At 38.6% G+C, this 19647-nt stretch overlaps 1 protein-coding gene across 2 annotated transcripts in view; it reads left to right on the top strand.

The window, feature by feature from the left end:
• The window catches only part of Esf1 (ESF1 nucleolar pre-rRNA processing protein homolog), a 52331-nt gene extending 33144 nt beyond the window's left edge, over positions 1 to 19187 (top strand). For both annotated transcript variants that reach the window (XM_013112402.3, XM_005068700.4), the window contains 5 exons: positions 3757 to 3878; positions 8768 to 8855; positions 12212 to 12288; positions 13889 to 14035; positions 16557 to 19187. In XM_013112402.3, the coding sequence (XP_012967856.1) occupies positions 3757 to 3878; positions 8768 to 8855; positions 12212 to 12288; positions 13889 to 14035; positions 16557 to 16850 (728 nt within the window). In that variant the 3' untranslated portion in view covers positions 16851 to 19187. The remainder of the gene's footprint in view (positions 1 to 3756; positions 3879 to 8767; positions 8856 to 12211; positions 12289 to 13888; positions 14036 to 16556) is intronic.
• Positions 19188 to 19647: the final 460 nt, after the last annotated feature.

The following is a 19647-nucleotide window of genomic DNA, read 5'->3' as shown; positions in this document are numbered from 1 at the left end:
TGTTCTTGTGCATTTGCCAAGAGACTTCTGGGATGGGCTTATTTTTAAGAACTCAGAACATAAACAACTGTGATCTGTGGCAAGAGATTTAAATGACCTCATTATGACAGTGAGAACAAAGCATTTTTAAGTTATTGTGGTGGTGTGTTAATTCTTTGCAGTGTGTTTGTCATTCTTCTATTTTGGTATGTTAAGGGAGAGGGCCCAGGCAAAGAAAACTACAGGCTGACTTGAACTTAAGATATTATTTCTTTATTGCTAGAAACAAACTAGGTTTTGATTCATTTTCTGTTGGAAATAATATGTTCTAAATAACAAAGATCAAACACTCGGCAGGAAATAAGATCGTTCCTTCAAATAGATCGAGACAGGAGTGTGTATTAAGTACTTATTGTGTGATTGGGACTATGCTAAATATTATGGAATGTGAAAGAAAATGACTCTACACTGTTTTTATAGTACAGAATTGACATACGCAGATAGAACTTAGAAAGAAAACTATATAATTGAGTACCAAATAAAATTAAATAATCACATAACTGCTTTTCAGAAACTACCTCTAGCCGGGTATGGTGGCACATGCCTTTACTCCCAGCTCTTGGGAGGCAGAAGCAGGTGGATCTTTGTGAATTCACATCATGAGTTCCAGGCTACACCTTATCTCAAAAGAATGAAAACAACAGGTCTTAAAGATTTAACTATCCTAATAATGTGCCTTTGAAATTTGAGGTTAGACTGATTATATGCAGATCTGCGTGCATTATATATGTTACTCTTTCCTATTATGTGAAATAACTTGTTTTTATCAGAATTTATTGCCTTCTCCTATATGAGGTTCTCATCTTACATTCCCTGAGTACATTACTGGTTCATTTGAAGATCTGTATATGACTTTTTATCATTTACATATCTCCTACAATCTATGTGCTAATGTGAAGTGTTTTTCTCATAAAGAATAGGTTTTAATGATTTATTTCATGTGTATGAGTGTTTTATTCAGTTGTATATTATGCACTCAGGGCATGCTTGATACTTACAAAGGACAGAAGAGGGCATTGGATCCCTAGAACTGGAGTTCCAGATGTTTTTGAGCTACCATGTCATGCTTAGAATCAAATCTGAGTCCTCTGAAAGAACAACCAGTGCTCTTCTGACCTGTCTCTCCAATCCCAGATACATTTTTTAATTGACAACTGTATTTCTGTTTTGGCATCTAACAACTCAGAGCTCCTACCTTCAGTATTTCATAAAAAGAAACTTAAAGTACATATAATTTAATTTAATACTTTTCTAGGTCCTATAAATTTGGAGATTAAGTCTTTGCCTAAAAGCTAGGAAACGAACCTTAGAACTCATCTGTTTCAACCTGGTCTTTAATACTCACAGCTTAAAAGCACTGTTGTTAGTAGTTCTATATATTTAGACGTTTACCGAGTAGTATGAAGTTCAAAATGGGAAAAGTGCATGTGGGAGGGAGGGTTTGCACATCTACTCTCTACCACATTTATTTTGCATCCTGAGACCAAAGGTGAGATTGATTGAGTAGGTAGAGGGTGTAGGCATTTTGGGTGGATCGGGATGGGTATTCTGGCACTCGGGAGCCAAGGACTACCACAGGCCACAGTAAGTTTAGCAGCTTACAGCCTTGCCTCAGGGAAAGGCTTCCCCAGTGTATCAGCTCCACTCCAGCAGAACAGGGTCTTCTAGCTGGGGATGTTTGCCCATTGTAGCAGTTTTGCTCGACAGGTTTCTAAGGCAAAGTTGCTACAGTTCAGCTCTCTCCTGGAGAGTGGAGAGCTGAGAGCTTAGTGTAGGTTTCCCCAGCAAAAGTGTTATAGCCCTACTCGCTCTGCTCTGTGTCCACCACCACCACCGCAAAAAAGAAGATCTTTACCTGAAGTTCATTGAAGGGGGATTTGTTGGGAGGGAAGGATCCAGGAGAGTGGCTGCCCTCTGCAGGACTGCCTGGTATCACGAACAGCCACAAGCTGAACAGACATAGGGTTTATATAGGGCTTCCAGGGTGGGGATTGGTCAGATTTTAGTGCTGAGCTCAGATTGGCTAGAGCTCTGCTCGAGGATTGGTTAGTTTTCTGCACAGGATTAGGGTCAGATTTGGCTCTGGTTTCAGGGCCAAAGTGTGTTTCTTTCTCTGGTCCTTTTTAGCCATTTGGTTCCAATTTTAGGGCCAGAGTGTATTTCTTTCACTGACTCTGATTCCAGGGACAAAGTGTGGTTCCTTTGGCACTGGTTTCAGGGTCAGGGTACATTTCTTTGGTTCTAGTTGCAGGGCCAAAGTGTGTTTCCTTGGCTCTGCTCAGGGTGTTTTTCATTGACTGGTCCCTTTTCTCTACAGAGGGAGGGTTAAAACCTAAGCTGACCAAGGTCATCAATACTACCAGAGTAAGGAATATATAGCTACTTTTCTGTCTTCTTTGAAGATGATGGTATTTATTTATTCATCTATTTTTGTTAGAAATTTGGAGGACATAGTTGGATATGAAGTTTTAAATATTTATATGACACAAAATACATCTTTTAAAAATAGCAAATGGCTTGGCATGACGGCATCCACTTGTAATCCAGTCTGTCAGGAGGCAGGGACAGGAGGATCACCAGAAGTCCAAGGCCTGTCTGGCCTACATAGTAAGCAGGGGACCAGCCCAGTCTGTGAGTTCTGCATAAGGCAACTCTGTCTCCATATAATGTAAAAATGAATGGAATGGTCAAAATGGTCATTTGAGAAAAGAGATGACTGATCTAATCCATCTTCCCAAACACATTCAATATGCTATAAATGCTAAAACCAGACCTGGAAATGATTCTATCCTATTGCTAAATAAATTTTAAAATTCTAGTTTAATGGCTAAAGGATATGAGTGAGGAAAAGACTATAGGAGCAAAAGCTTTAGAGATGAGTCATGTAAACAAGGAACAGCCTTGGAAGAACCAAACTATATAGAGTGAAGCTGGTGGTCCTTTGGATCTTAACTCCATAGCCTTGGGGAATGCTTGAGCAGTGACTCAAGGACTTGCTCTTCAGTTTTTGTTAGTCATTTGCAGTGCCCAGGGAACACAGACTTTCATTTGAGTGACAGGAAAAACTAGTTGTTAGTTGTATCTTTAGTTTTTGCTCCAGAATATTTCTTGACTCAGTACACACCAAAAGGCAGAGAGGCAGAAATTTTTCTTGGAGACTCAAAAGAAGCATAGAGAGAATAAGGTTAGACCTAAGTAAATATTTGGATTTCTTTTTCCTTTATTTTTGAAATTTTGTTTGTTTAGAGACAGTATAGCTCATTTAAACTTAAACTCAACTTTGAAGTGCTAGGATTGTCAGTAAACCTCCGTGTCTGACTAATAATAGGTTTTTCATTAATGACCATATGATCGATCAATCAAGTTACTGAATTTGTTGACTTGTTTTGATTTCCTTTGGCTAGATGTACTATTCTCGTTCTCTCTCTCTCTCTCTCTCTCTCTCTCTCTCTCTCTCTCTCTCTCTCTCTCTCTCTCTCTCTCCCCCTCTCCTTTCCACTCCCTCCCTGCCTTCCCTCTCCTTCCCTCCCTCCCTCCCCCTCCTCTCAAAATAGGATTTATAATAATTGGTTACTTGTCATTTTGTGGTCTTGATATTGCAGGTATTCATCGTCGGATATACCCACTTATGTAAATTATGTTTGTTTTCTTGCTTTTGTAAGCTTTTGCCTGAACAATGATACGTTGTTTTAAAGTGAACTATTTTTCCTTTTCTAGGCCTTAAGGAGAGTGCAGAAGAGATGGTCAAAAATAAGTTGGAAGGAAAGGATAAGCTGACCCCTTGGGAACAATTTTTAGAGAAGAAGAAAGAAAAGAAAAGACTAAAAAAGAAACAGAAGGTATCCATTCTAATTGAAATGTCAGTTGTGTGTGTCACACCCTACTCATTATTTTGAAATGTTTGTCTCTGTGGCAAAATCTCACTGTATGACTCACACTCCTCCCCAGTGCTTGGACTGAAGGTGTGAACCACTACATCCATCTATAAGGAAATGATTTTGGACCTTAATTGTAATACAGTGGCAAAATAGAGTAAAAGCCCTACCACCTTGATGTGGTACCTTTTTTTTACTACAGCTTTCTTCAAAACTTAAATAGGCAGTTAAATCCTGTTAATAGAGTAAATCCACAAGTAATAAATCTAGCAATTTCTGGGAAGATTTTCTAAGTGAGTCTTTATAGGGTCAATAAAGTATTCACTCTGAGACTTTCCCTTACACTTTTACTTTTTTGCTTTGTTTGTTGCTTCTTGACAGGGTTTTCTGAATAGTCCTGGCTGTTCTGGAACTCACTCTGTAGACCAGGCTGTCCTCACATTCATGAGATCCACCTGCCTCTCCCTCCCAAGTGCTGGGATTAAAGGCATGCACCACCACTGCCCCCATTAATTTCCTTCTCTTGCCTTATTGCGTCAACTAATGTATCAAGTGTAGATGATGAACAGCCCTGTCCTGTTCCTTATTTCAATGGAATTGCTTCAAGTTTTTCACCATTTAGGATGGCTGTGGGTTTGTCACATATAGCTTTTATTATATTCAGATATATTCCCTCTAGTACTGCTCTCTCTTGGATTTTTATCATGATGGCATGTTGGATTTTTGTCAAAGGCTTTTTCTGCATTTACTAATCATGATTTTTCTTTTAACATTATTTATTACATTTATTGGCTTACATATATTGCACAATCCTTGCATCTAGGATAAACTAACTTGATCATGGTGGATAGTCTTTTTGATATATGTCTGTCTTTAGCTAGCTTGTAAGTATTTTATTAAGGATTTTTTAAATCTGTGTTCAACAGGCATATTGGCCTGTAGATTTCTTTTCTTGTTGTGTCTTTACTTGGCTTTGGGACTACAGTGATACTGGCATGCATCGTAGTAGGAGTTTGGGAGTATTCCTGTTTCTATTCTTTAAAGTTTTTAGAAAATTGGCTCATATTTGAAAGTGGTAAAATTCTTCTGTGAATTCATTTGAACCTGGACTTTTTTTAAAACAGAAGCCTTATTATTACTTTTTTTTTGGTCTCATTTGTTAGGAGTCTGTTTAGATTGTTACAACTTAGAAAGCTAGTATGAATCTAGAAATCCATTCATTTCTTTTAGATTTTTCAACTTAATGCCAAGTGGGTGTTTTAATCACTCCCTTATCTGAATTTCTTTTATGTCTGTTGTAATGTTTACCTGTTTATTTCTGATTTTGTTAGTTTGGGTTAGTTAGGCCAAGGGTCTGTCAACTAGTTTATCTCTTCATAGAACCAGCCTTAGATTTCTTGACTCTTTGTATTGTTTTCTTTGTTTCAATTTCACTGGTTTCTGCTCTGGTGTTTATTATGTCTTGCCATCTACTAGATTTGTTATCATTCTTCCCCAAAATTTTAGTTGCATCATTAAATCATTTATTTGTGCTCTTTATAATTTTGTTATGTAGGCACTTAGGGCTATAAATCTCTCTTGTAGGACTGCTTTTAATGTCTCCAGAGATTTTGTTGCATTGCAGTTTTATTTTCTTTTTAGTTCCAGGAATATTTTTCTTTCTTGGTTTCTTCTTTGACCCATTAATCATTCCTGTAATGAGTTATTTACTCATTACAGTAAAAGTTTATGTACTTACTGAAGATTTATTTGGTATTGATATTAGTTTTTATTTAACTATGGTCAGGTAAGATACATGGAGTTACTTGATTTTTCTAAATTTGTCAAGAATTGTTTTCTGTTCCATGATATAGTCTATTATGGAAGAGCTACCATGGGCTGCTGAGTAGAATACCTATTCTTTGGTGTTTGGGTGGAATAAGTCCTTTGAATGTATAATTTCATTTGCTTCTAATGTTTCTCCATTTATCTTTTATCCAGATTAGCTGTCTATTGGAGGAAGTAACGTACTATTAGTGGGTTGATATTAATCTGTGTTTTTAATTCTAGTAGTACACATGAAATTGTGTGTACCAATTTTAGTACATATATGTTAAGATCCTCGATTAAAATGAAGTGCCTATGGTAGTTTGAATGTAATTGACCCCCATAAACTCATTGGGAGTGGCACTATTAGGAGGTGTGGCTTTTTGGAGTAGTTATAGCCTTGTTAGAGGAAGCTTGTCACTATAGGGGTGGGCTTTGATGTCTCCTATGCTCCCTGTGTCTCAGACCACTTCCTGTTGCCTATGTGTCAAGAATTCTCAGCTCCTTCTCTAGCACCATGTCTGCCTGCATGTTGCAGTATGATGTTAAGGAGCTAAACCTCTGAAGATATGTCATCCCAATTAAATGCTTTTCCTTTATAAGAGTTGCCATGGTCTCCACAACAATAGAAACCCTATGACAGAGCCCTTTATCGCTTGATTAGTTTTTGTTTGAGGTTATTTGTCAGATGTCAGGACAGTAACACCTACTTGCTTCCCATTCCTTTTGCTTGGAATACTTTTTTCCATCCTTTCACTTTAAGATGATGCCTATTTTTAAAACTGAGCTTCTTATAGGCAACATAAAGATGGACTTTGTATCTTAATTCATTCAGCCACCTTGCGTCTTTTGATTGGAGAAGTGAGGCTATTGACATTTAAAATTTTTGGAAGGTGTGTATTGATTACAGTCATTTTGGGAGGATTTTGTTGTTGGTTGGTTGGTTGGTTGTTGATTTAGTTTGGTTTAATATTTATGCTCTTAGCCGGGCGTTGGTGGCGCACGCCTTTAATCCCAGCACTCGGGAGGCAGAGGCAGGCGGATCACTGTGAGTTCGAGACCAGCCTGGTCTACGGAGCAAGTTCCAGGACAGCCTCCAAAGCCACAGAGAAACCCTGTCTGGAAAAACCAAAAAAAAAAAAAAAAAAAAAAAAAATTTATGCTCTTAAGTTGTATTTAGTGTTTCATTAATTACAGCTTCGTTTGTCTATTTTTAGGGTGTGTTGGAAATGCTTATTCTTCACTAAGAAGTACTGTTTCTGCTAGTCTCTTTAGTCTTGTTATTTCTGGACATGTACTCTTTTAGCCTATTTGTCATGGAAAGTTTTTCTTTCTCCTTCAGCTATGGAAGATGGCTTTTCTGGGTACAGTAGTCTACTTAGGTGGTTTTGTAGAACTTGGAATGCATTGCTCTTCTGTCTTTCAAAGTTTCCATTGTGAAATCAGCTGCTATTCTGATGGGTTTTCCTTTTATGTGACTTAGGATTTTCCTCTAGGAGCATTCAATATTCTTTGCTCTATTTAAGTGTTTTAACTATGATATATTGTAGGGAGTTTCATGTATGATCTTGTCTATTTGCTATTAACAGCTGGGCTTCTTAGATAATCTGACTATGTCTTTCCTTAGTTTGAAAGTTTTCTTCTATTATTCTTCTGAACATCTGGTCTTTGCCATTGACCTGGGATCATCTATGCCTATAATTCAAACATTGGGTCTTTTCATGGATTCCCAGTTTTTTTCCTATGTTTTGTTTTATGTTTCTGCTTTTTTCATATTCTTTGCTTCTCTTATTCCTCTAGTTTGTCTTTAGGTTCTGATAGTATATTTTATATTTGATCAGGCTTTCCTCTGATTTTTTTTTTTTTCCGAGACATGGTTTCTCTGTATTGTTTTGGAAGCTGTCCTGGAACTTGCTCTGTAGACCAAAATGGCCTCGAACTCACAGAGATCCACCTGCCTCTGCCTCCCGAGTGCTGGGATTAAAGGAGTGTGCCACCAACGCCCAGCTCCTCTGATTTTTCTAATTGTGCTAAGTTTTTCAATTCCATCTTCATTTCAACTTGAGGTCTTTTCATTATTTCTATGCATATTGAATTCCTTTTTCAAATCTTACATTGTCGTTATCATATCATTTCAGCCTTATATTTGTATTTTCTTGGGCACCATTCATGTGTTTTATATTCTTTGAGTTCATTGAGCTATTCAGTTGTATCCTTAAACTCTGAGCTCTTTGATTAGTTTTATGATCATTCTATTCTGTGTCCTGGAATTCATCTTGGTATTAATCACTGGAGAACATTTCTGTTGGACACTGGTGGATTTGGGAGGACATACTGTCTTAACCTGTCATAGTTTTTGTGAAATGAAACCTGAAAATGTGGTCTTCTTGTGTTGGTTGTATATCTGATGTGAACACAGCAGGCTGATGTGATGCCTGGAGGTTTGGACAGTGGGGATGTGATTGTGGGTGAGCCTGGGAGTTAGGGAGGGTGCAGTACAGTGGAATCTGGTGGGTTCACCAGGCCGAGCTGCAGCACTGGGCACTGAGGCTATATATTCCGAGGTGTGTACACATATGTGGATAGGTGCATGTGTGGATTGCTCTCCACCTTTGGAGATTTTTGTTTCTTTGTTTGTCTGGGTTTGTTCGAGATCTGACCTCACTGAACATGGAGCTTACCTATTAGCTAGACTGCCTCTAGAGATCTGTTTCAACACTCCAGACCTCATCCCTCCTACCCAGCACTGGGATTACAGATGTACTTTTGTATTTTTATTTTTATTGTTGACATGGGAACTGGGAGTATGAACTCAGATCCTCATGCTGTGCACAGCAAGCATTTTGTCAATTGAGCCATCGCATCAGTTCTTTATTGACAATTAGGAAATTGTCAGATGAAAAGGATAGACTTAGAATTATTTTATAAATTAACCTATTTTAGACTTAATTTTATATTGAATTTCTTGACAAATGCTTATCATTTTCTTCAGATTCACTTATTACAGTCCTTGTAATGTTGTAACTCTCTTTACATTCATCTTTAAGGCTCTTGCTGAAGAAGTCAGTGAAGATGAGCTTCCTTCAGATGTTGATTTGAATGATCCCTACTTTGCTGAAGAAGTTAAAAAGTTAGGTAAGCCAGCCTGTATTTGTGACTTTTTTCATTTGGAATCCAAAGAAAAGGATGATATGGGTTGAATAAACTGTAAATTGAAACTAACCATTCTCTCAGCGTTGCTAGGATTTGGATAACAAAACTGTCCTGTAGAGTTCAATCACAAACCATGTTGAGAAGAGCCAGCACGCCTGCTGTATGTAGAAGATATAAAATAATTCCATCATTAAGGGCTTTTTCCTTATTTTTATGTTATGTGTATGACTGTTTTACCTGTGAGTATGTGTACCACATGCATTCAGAATCTGAAGAGGCCAGAAGAGGATGCCAGAACACTTGGAACTAGCATATATGGAAGCATACTTACAGCCTTAGGGAAGTCAATTCCTGAAAGGAAGTCAAAAAGGGGTTGTGTCTTTTAGTATTTCCTCCAGGTATAAGATTTGACAGTAGGCTCTTTTTTTCCCTTCAGTACTGTCTAGACAATAGTTATTCTTAAGGGGAACTGGTGTTAGCTCAAAATTCTTGGGGTTTTTGTTGTTTGTTGTTTTTTCTTTGATTAAGCTATAAAATCACTCAGGTGGTCTAAATTAATATATGAATGTATCACCACAACTTTGTCTTCTTTGTTAATTTGTCAAGATACATCCCGGGCATTAGTACTTTAGAAGTAAAATGTAGTCATTACACATACCTGGTTTCCAAAAATATTCAAAACATGATTAGAAGTATGATATGCTATGTTTTGTTGATAATCATTTCCTAAACAGAAATGGAGGGGGAATGGATTGTGGGTTAGAACAGAGGGGTTATAGGAAGAGGGACTAGGAAGAGAGGAGAAAGTGCAGCCAGGATGTAAAGTAATTTTTTTTAATAAAAAGTATGTAGTTCAAGTCCTGTACATAAACAGGACAGTGGTATAAGAAGGTGAACTTGAGTATATTTATAACATGCTGTCCTTGGGCATCCTGTAGAGCTAAACTTCCACACCTTATAAAATTGCATAAACTTAGAATTGATTTTGATTGATGCCAGATGTGGTATTTGGGTTGGGTTAGTAGCCAGTGTGAGCACCAGAGATTTGTTACAGTTTTTCCCCTTAAACTGCAAACTTGTTACCAAGAGAGTTATGAGAGTTTTGAAAATATACTTCTAAGAAGAAAGCTAATTTTTTTCTTTTGGAAATAAAATATTGGAAATTTTTTATTGGTAATTTGTAACTTTCCTTTTTTGGTGCTAAGGATAGATAGAAGGCCTCCTCTATATAAGCTCCTCTGAGCTACACCCCAGCCCTAATTGCATAAACTCTGTAATAATTTTGCTTTTGAAAAAGTAGGATTAAAGTGTACAATACATCCCTATTTTTTTTTCTTAATGTATCCCTTGTTGCCATCTTAAGTGTTCTATAAAACACCTTGAAATTCAACTGTATTTTGCCTATTTGACTCATTCAGCCAGTGTGTTGTGTGTTTTCAGCATACTGGCTGTATGCTGCATTACAGTTTATAAGTGATTTTTGCACCCTGTCCTCAAATCCATTTTCAGCTCACTTTATAGTTGAATGTATTGAAGGTAATAGATTGCCCAGGAGCAGTTGGTAACTGGTGGAATCTGAATGTTACTGTGCTTCTGCAAGGATAGAGACAGCCAGGACCCATGTGAATATGGGTTCGGTATGAAAATATGGAGTTCGGTATGAAAAAAACACTTTTTTGTTGTTTTCTTTCCTAAGCAAAACCACAGTGCATCACCCTAAAGAAAGACTAGGTGGTCTTAGATGCAAAAATTTGCCTCAAAAAAAGGGAGTCAGTGAAGAGCCTTACCATTCCCTATCTGCTCAGTACTGAGACCTTCCTACATTTAGGGAGGGCCATTACTGTCTGTCCCATTTTAAGAACTCAACTAAACTAGAAGCTTTTCTCAGACACTAGAAGTAATACAGAATTTCCTTATAGATAGTTCATTACAGAGTTTGTTTTGTAGTACATCATTTTCCATGGAGACATCATTAAACTTTTTGCTTAATATAACCAAATACAGGTTTATATCTTGTTGAGTGAAAAAGCACAAGTAGCTAGAATACCCAAGAAATAAAAGAATTGAAAGAGATTTATTACCTGCAGCAGATTAGTACCACCCAGAGGTTTTCTAAAGCAGTGCTCTCTTCAGCATAAGGATATTGCTCAGGGAGCCTACACATTCATAGAGATAGGCACATTCCCAAGCATGCTCAGTTAAGGAATGCACTACTGAGCATGCCCAGCTTGAAGTCAGTTCAAGGACAAATAACAGGCAACTTTTGAGGCATGCTTAGTTCACGCCTATAGAACTTGTTTAAAGGTTAAAGTAGGAGCTGGCAGAATGAATGACTCTGAAGGTAGAAGTGTTAGTCACACATACCTGATGGACCTGTGTTTCATCCCCATCAACCCACAGTTGGTGAAGAGAACCAGCACAGAATGAAGTTCTAAAAACACTGAAAACCTGTTCTCAGTATAATGCCATACCTAGCAAACCTCCTCAGACATCACTACCACCTGGGGACCAAGTGTTCAAATGCCTAAGACTGTGGGGGACATTTCTCATTCAAACCATTCCATTGGGTTATTTTTGTTTCATTGTTTGGAGATGGGGTCTCATATAGCTCAAGTTGACTTCTTCCTGTTAGCTAAGGGTATGGCTGTAATTTTAGCACTCAGGATATAGCTAAGAGTGTGAGGGTGTGAAGGTGCTTCCCACCACGCTGAAGACCTGAGTTTAACCCCTGGGACTCAACTAGTAAGAAGGAAAAACCAACTCCCACAAGTTGTCCTTTGGCCTTCACACTTGGTGTGGTACATGCATAGCCACGCACAGACACACCAAAATAAATTAATTTTAAAAACAGACAAACACCTGTTTTACAGATAAGAGCATAATCTGATTTCCTTTTTCTAGGATAAAGCAAATTGTCATCCTTTTAAATAACCTGTGTTGGAAGGTGTTTTCTTCACTGCAAAAGGACGCTTTAAGCCATTTTGTTCAGTACATGGTCTAGTGATTCTCTTCACTAATTGCTGGTGTTGTTTTGGTTTGAGATGGCCTCATTACATATCAAGCTTAGAATTCACAACCCTTCTTCCTCTGCTGAGTGCTAAAATTATAAAAACATGCCAGCACACCAACAAAAATATCTTCCTTTTAATACTTAGTCCTAAGCCTTCCAGAAGGCTTGTGTGTTCTTGGCCTTCTTTCAGTGTTGTGCTTTTCCTTCCTGGAGTTTGACATTTATTGTTAAGATATTCCTAGATATTTTACATTTTGTTCATAGTATAAAGAGATTTTTGCTGTTAATCCTGTCATTGTAACCCTCCTCTGTTGGTTTGTTGTGCCAGGTATAAAGAAAAAATCCACGAAATCTACAAAAGATAGCACATCTTCCGAGGAAGAAGCTGAACTAGAAAAGCAAAAGGTAGAAAGGGTCATTGTTGAGTGTTTATCGATGATTGGTGTGTGCGATTGAGATGATGTGGTTCTAATTTTAAAACTGATTTTCAGTGGATTTTGTAAATACATTATAAAATATATAAAAATTTTAGCCACATAGTGTTTAGATGTCACCTTTAACCAAACATTATTTCTCCAATTAATATGAAATCAAAGTTTCTCTAGTCCTTTATGACTGCGAGGAGATATTCTATTTCACACCCTCTGCTATGACCAAAACAGAAAATACTGTTGTTGAAACATAAAATGGTATTTGCATATCCTTTGGTTCTATTTGCCCTGTATTACAGTTTCTGTTATAGCTTGCCAAATGCTAATTTCTTTTTTACTATTAGTAAATATAAGAGCTGGGCAGTGGTGGCATATACCTTTAATCCCAGCTCTCGAGAGGCAGAGGCAGAAAGATCTCTGTGAGTTCAAGGCCAGCCTGGTCTACAAAGCTACACAGAGAAACCCTGTCTCAAAAAAGAAAGTTAGTGCAGTTGGGACAGTATATGAGACTACTGGCAGTGGGTCCAAGATCTAACTCTAATGCACAAACTGACTTAGTGGAGCCCATTCTATATGGAAAGATACCTTGCCCAGCCTAGACACAGGGGTGTGGGGGGTAGAGAGTTGCCTTGGTCCTGTCTCAACGAGATGATGGGACAGACTTAGTAGACTTTCTATGGGAGACCTTACCTTCCCAGAGGAGCAGATGAGAGGTAGTGGGAGGTGGTAGCAGGAGGAGAGGGGAAAGGAGGACTGAGATTGGAATGTAAAAAATAAATTTAAAAAGAGAGGAAAAAAAGGAAATGCTCTGATGCTTATGCATAACCCAGTGGCTCTGGCAGTGGGCCTTGACTGGCCACCTAAACTGTTCAGCTTAATGCATTTTTCTATTCCCTATCCAGTAGAACTCATAGAGTTATTTTAAATGTCCATTCATGAAACATGGCTCTAGAAGGAAGTTGAATGTGAGTGCCAGTAATGGAAGGAAAGGAAATTCAAGTATGCTTGTGTGTAAGGGTCAGGGAGCATGCACCTGGGTGTTTTCTCCTAGTGTTTGTGGTTGATTCTTGAGGTGTCTCTCTAATCTGATGGTCAATAAAAGCAGAATGCTTGGTCTCAGAGGCAAATGCTGAGTCTAGTTCATGAAAGTATGTCTGTATTGAGAGAGGCAAGAGGAAGAAGAAAAAATAAAACAAGCAAAAGAATTTTCCTAGTTGCTAAAGTACACATCTGGAAACTGTAATTTGAATCACCAAGTAAATTTCCTGTCATTACTTAAAGAGAACAAGGTGAAGATGAAATGTATTTGACAGACCCGGGCCTCTCGTTCCTTCGCCTGCTAATCAGATTACTCTACAGGGCTGGAAATCTGTCCTTTGCAGAAGGGCTGTTACTTCCATCCTTCCCTGTAGCTAATCCATCCTCACATCACAGCCTGGAATGGACATACACTGTGTGTCTTGGGCCTCTTTCTACTCTCCACTCATTGAGTTTATAAGCAATTCTTAGAGTAGCAGCTCAGGAAGACTCCACTGTACATTGGAGGGTTTGTTTGTCTGTTTTTCTCTCCATAGGCTGAAATGGCCTTGCTTGTAATGGATGAGGAAGAGGATAGCAAGAAACACTTCAACTATGACAAGATTGTGGAGCACCAGAATCTGAGCAAAAAAAAGAAGAAACAGCTTATGAAAAAGAAGGAGTTACTTGAGGATGACTTTGAGGTAACCTGCAACACAAGTCTTTATTAGCTTCTTGAAGGTGGAGTTAAATCTAAAGTCAGCCTTGGGTATAGAAATTAGGCATGAAGTTACCCTTGAAAATCCCTTATCAGGGGTCCCTAATGATGGCAAAGCAATTGTCCTTTAACACAGTTCATTTTAGAGTGGATCACATCACTGGTTGAGCTCTAGGTGAGTTAGTTACCTTTAATTTGGTAGCCATGTCACAACAAAAACCTATAACCTTTAAATATTGAAACCAGAAGCAGTGATGTTCATGCTGTGAGAGGTTGGCTGAGGGTTCACATGACATTGGACTCACTCTCACTGTGGACAGTAGGCAACATGGTGGGCAGTGCTTTTTTAATTTCTGTGTACCTCACTGCTATCACTCTTCGGTTCTCTTCTTATGGTCAGTATATGGTCCTAATGGCTATGTACCTGAGTTTGAAACTTTAAAATATCCATTAGGAATTAGTTAACAGTTTCCATTGTGAACTTGGAAGGAAAGACAGGTGAGCTTTGAATTTGGTCAAAGTGGAGGAAAGGACATGGATTTCTTTGTAGCATGTAGAAGGATTGCAAGGCCACCATGACTCCACCTTTTCTTATATGCTTCTGTTTCCATGAAGTTTCTGATTAATTAGTTTTCTAATAAAAAACAAAAAGTAATTTCTTATTATGAGCTCTACCTTCACACATATATAACTATGCATAAAATATTTTTCTTGGAGTTGTGATATGACCCAGCAAGTAGCAGTGCTTGCCACTACGTCTAAGAACCTGAGTACATCTCTTCTACAGTGAAGAGAACTGACACCCTCCTGTTGTTCTCTAACCTCTACATACCACACAAATAACATTAAAATACATATATTATTTTCATGAGGGCTGTGCAGATGGTTCAGTGGGTAAAGACTTTGCTGTACAATCACGAAGCCTGGGTTGGATGCTAGTAGCCACATAAAAGCTAGCAGTGGTAGCATATGCCCATAACCCCAGGGCTGTAGAGGTTGGAGACTGGATCCCAGGGGCCTGCTGACAACCAGAAAGACACCTGTCATCAACCTCTGGTCCTACATGCAGGCACAGGCACCTGTACACACACACACACACACACACACACACACACACACACGCACGATTTTCACGCAGTTTCCTTTGTCATCCTTAGTATCGTTGTTGTTCTTTTGTTTAAGTTACAGGCACGATGGAACATGATCCAAGAGACTCACTAATCCATGTGGAGTTTATTGGAGGAAGGGAAATGAGGTGGGGGTGTAGGTGTTTACCAACTGGGAACAGAGGGGAGAGAGAGACAGAGACAGAGAGAGACAGAGACAGAGAGAGAACAGAGAACAAGTGGAGGTACTCCCTTAAAAGGGGAAGCTTGCACATGCATACTGAGTCCTTACGCAGCCCCATAATGCATGAAGCCATGATGTGGCCATACAACACTTTGAACTGCCTAAGCATCTGCCTGAATGCCCATATGCCTGTCCCACCCATTGTCAGGGGGCGGATTCAGCATAATGCCAGGTTCCAACAAGCCTGTCTGCTGATATCACTGAAACTAAGTACAGCTATGATCCATCTCCAATAGACTCAGGTCAGGTTTTTCTCATTATTCACTGCTAAGCCTGGATGGATTGAAGGGTACACTTTTAAAAGTAAAATCATAATGCTTTTTTGGAAACAGAGGATAAGTTTGGGGTTTGTATCTTACCAAATCTTGGACTGGAGGGTAGATTTCTTTGCTTCCCTCCTACTCTACCCCGACACGTGTTCCAGGGCTAGCACTTCACACATGTTTAGGCAAACACTCTACCATTGAGCAACATCTGTAGCTACCATCTTGTGTTGTATTTTGAAACGGTTTGCCCAAGCTGCCCAAGGTGGCCTTGAATTTAAAATCCTCCTGAGTAGCTGGGATTACTGCCCCATGCTACCTGGCCTAGCTAGTAGCTACTTTCTCTTGACACAAAGTTTAAAATTTATTAAAATTACACAGGATGCAGTGACTGCTTAAACTCCATGCAGTTAGGCTTAATTGACTTAATTGACTTATGATGGACAGAAGTTTGTCTTAGGCTAAGCAAGGAGCAGAAGCCCTGCCTTGGGAACCACTTCTCTGTTCAGTCAAAGTAATTGTTCCAGTCACTATACACATGGACCACTATTCTTCCCTTTCAAATAGATTGATTTGGGGAGAAGAGAACAGCACTCCTGCACATTGTTATTGAAGGGCAGACCTTAAAATCGCATCGAGTCTGCCCTGGACAAGTGGCATGTGCCTGTAATCCCAGCTCTCAGGAGGCCAAGGCCAGGAAGAGCAGCAAGGAAGTTCCCGTCCAGCCTAGATGTAAAAGACAAACCTTGTCTCGGATAACAGACAAAGTAAAAAGCCTTTCCTGAGATTGCAGAGAGTGGTTCCAGTGTCTCACTGCACAGGACGCATACTTGTGTACTAATGACCAGCTGCTCTGTGCCTCTGTTTACTTATTTGTTCACTTTAAATTTGCAGGTTAATGTTAGCGACGCACGGTTTCAGGCAATGTACACTTCCCACTTATTCAATTTGGATCCTTCTGATCCTAATTTCAAGAAAACAAAGGCTATGGAAAAAATTCTTGAGGAGAAAGCCCGGCAGCGAGAACGAAAAGAAGAACTACTTGTTCAAGCAGTAGAGAAAGCTGAGCAGAACACGGGAAAGGCGGCACAGAAGCGGCCCATAGATCCTGCCTTGTCTTTGCTGATTAAATCTGTGAAAAACAAAACAGAGCAATTCCAAGCCAGGAAAAAACAGAGAGTCAAATAGCTGGGCACTGTCTCTGTGGTCTCACATTCACAGAAATAGTATAAGCGATAATGGGAATGAAGCCACCTTTCTAGAATATGAAAAATAACTGTTTTCTGACCATTGTAAAGTTGTTCTTCATTGGGGCTAGAGAGATGGCTCAACAGTAAAGAACAATGGTGCATTTGCAAAGTATCTGAGTTTGGTTCCCAGCACTCGCAAGATAGGTGCTGGGCACCAAACTCAAATACTTTACCTGATTCCAGTTCTAAGAGATCCAGTGCCCTCTCCTGACCTCTGTGGGCATTGCATGCCCATAGTCCCCATACAAACATGCAGGCAAAATGGTTACATAACAATTTTTTTTTAGTGTTCCCCTTACATAATTCTACTGAATTGTATATAACTCACATTTTATAGTGTACATTTTCACAGATTTGTCATAATTATGTGAACTGTAAAATTTTATAAGATTTTTATATTGTATGAAGTTCATTTCCTACAATTACAGTGTTACTCTAATTTAGCTTCCTAGGAGACTTATTTACAATATATATAAAAATAGTGTCCATTTTTCTGTACAAATATTAAAAACAAATTTTAAAAATATATGCAGTACCTTATTCTGTGAAGGCAGGTGGCAGATCTAAGTAGCTGTTAAGATAACTTATTTTCCTATCATAAGGATAGAAGCTCTGACCTATTTTTTCCATGCTTGGTAATTTGCATGTAGAACTAATTTATGAATAAAAGTACAAGATGTTTTTATTTTTATTAGTTTGTGTACTATTGATTTTTTTCATTATATGCACTTCAAGCAGCCTATTCTAAAAAAAAAATCTGAAAGTATGACTTTAATTGTTAAGAAAACAGTTCCTTGAAAAGGCAGTTTTATTTTTACATTGCCCATAACTACATTTGAAATGTTCATGATCTCTGCAGTCAGTTTTCTGTTTGTAGGAACAACAACAACCACAAAACCCTCCTGTCCTTTAGGTTTTTAGAATGTTTTAGAAGACTGGGTATGCTGATATAAAGGAAACCCCAATACTTTGTAAAAATTAAAGGACATCTTCAAGACTAATCCTTGGATCCATCTGGTATAGATTTTAAGAACTGTTAACTGACTGCTCACAGGAAAACTAGATTTGCTATATATAAGTAAAAGGAAACAAAGCCAAAATGGATGCAGCAATTAAAGATGCAGCCCCTTCTGAAGGACAGTACAAATTCTCTAGGTTTATGTTTAATATGGAGGCTGTCATCTTTAGCATACAAACCTGAGTTTACCAAGAAAGCATGGTTTTTTAAAGATGCAAATGTTAGAGCAGTATCAAAACCCTGGCAATGTAAATAGTTTCTGAAAGAGGGAGGAAGAAAGTAGCACGTGTTAAATAAGTTGCTCGTTATAATGAAGAACAATAAAGCCTCTACACAGGACAATGCTGAGATATGTCTGTGAACTTCCCAACACTGGCCAGTCAGTAAGAATGATGTCATAGGATTATTATATCTACCGATGCTTCTTACTTCATTTCAAGAAAATTTTTGTTACCTCTAATTCAAGTCAGGTAGGGATTCACATTTAATTGGTTTGATTTTTTTTCCCCCAGTACTAGGAATAAAACCCAGCCTATATGTACTAGGCTGGTGTTCTCCTACCAAGCCACATTCCAGATCTTGGTTTGAAACAAAGTGCTATGTAGTTCAGACTGGCTTCAAACTCACATCTTCTGGCTCTGAGTTATGAGATTACAGGCCAGAACTACTCTTTGATTTCAGGATTCCTGAGAAACGCAGCACTTTAGTGGATTTGATACTGGAAAGGTAAAAGTTCGGTGTAGATTTGTAGATGAGAAAGCAGAGCGCTTGTCTAATGAGATTGAACTCCAGGAAATGTACTAGTTGAGGTCTTTTTAGACAACTGATGGCAGACACTGGAGGGAAGCATGGGGAGGTAGTCTATCCATCCAGTTGGCATACACACAAGGTTCCAGTATCCTCTGAGTTGTTACATCCTCAGCATCTCGGCAGAGTTAGGGGATGACAAGGAACCAAGGACCAGATCTCCCTTTGAGCATCCTGGCCTTTTACAAAGACTCTTAGCTGCTACTTAGGGTCCCTACTTGACCTGACTAGCTTCTACCTCAAGTTCTCATCAGTTTTGCTTTGTTGTTTGTTTGTCTTTTAACTTAGAACCTTTGTTTCTAAGGTACTGCTTAAATTGCAAAGTCTCCTTTTACAAGTGAAGCAAATAGTTGGGCACGCTGTAAATTGTATTTTTTCAAATCAGGGTTTCTCTGTGTAACCTAGGCTATTCTGCAGATACCCCAAATAAACCTTTCTATCCACGTTGCATTCAAGTTCTATGGTTTCACTGTACCCTTGCATACAGTTATTATATCTTCTTATAAAATTATTACATTTTCATATCTTATTAGTCTACTTGTTAGATGAATTTCTGTGGAAGGTGGGAAAGTTTGGTTGATACTAATCTCCCTTTATTTTTTTTAACCTCTTCTAAAATATAGAAAGAATATTTCTCAACCTGTATTTTTTAAGACCAGTATTTTCTTGATACCTGTGATGGTTTGAATGTAATTGGTCCCCATAATCTCATAGGGAGTGGCACTGTTAGGAGGTGTGGTTTTGTTGGAATGGGTATTAGCCTTGCTGGAGGAAGTGTGTCACTGTGAGGGCAAGCTTTCAGTTCTCGTTTGCTCAAGCATCCTTCAGTGTGACTATTAGTTGATTTCCTGTTGCCTGTAAGATGTAGCACTCTCAGCTCCAGCACCATGTTTGCCTGTGTGACCACATG

The sequence above is a fragment of the Mesocricetus auratus genome, unplaced genomic scaffold (assembly GCF_017639785.1).
Source record: "Mesocricetus auratus isolate SY011 unplaced genomic scaffold, BCM_Maur_2.0 Super-Scaffold_100004, whole genome shotgun sequence".
In the NCBI taxonomy this organism is placed as follows: Eukaryota; Metazoa; Chordata; class Mammalia; order Rodentia; family Cricetidae; genus Mesocricetus; species Mesocricetus auratus.
The sequence above is the reverse complement of the archived record's forward strand: the minus strand, read 5'-3'. Positions and strand labels throughout refer to the sequence as shown.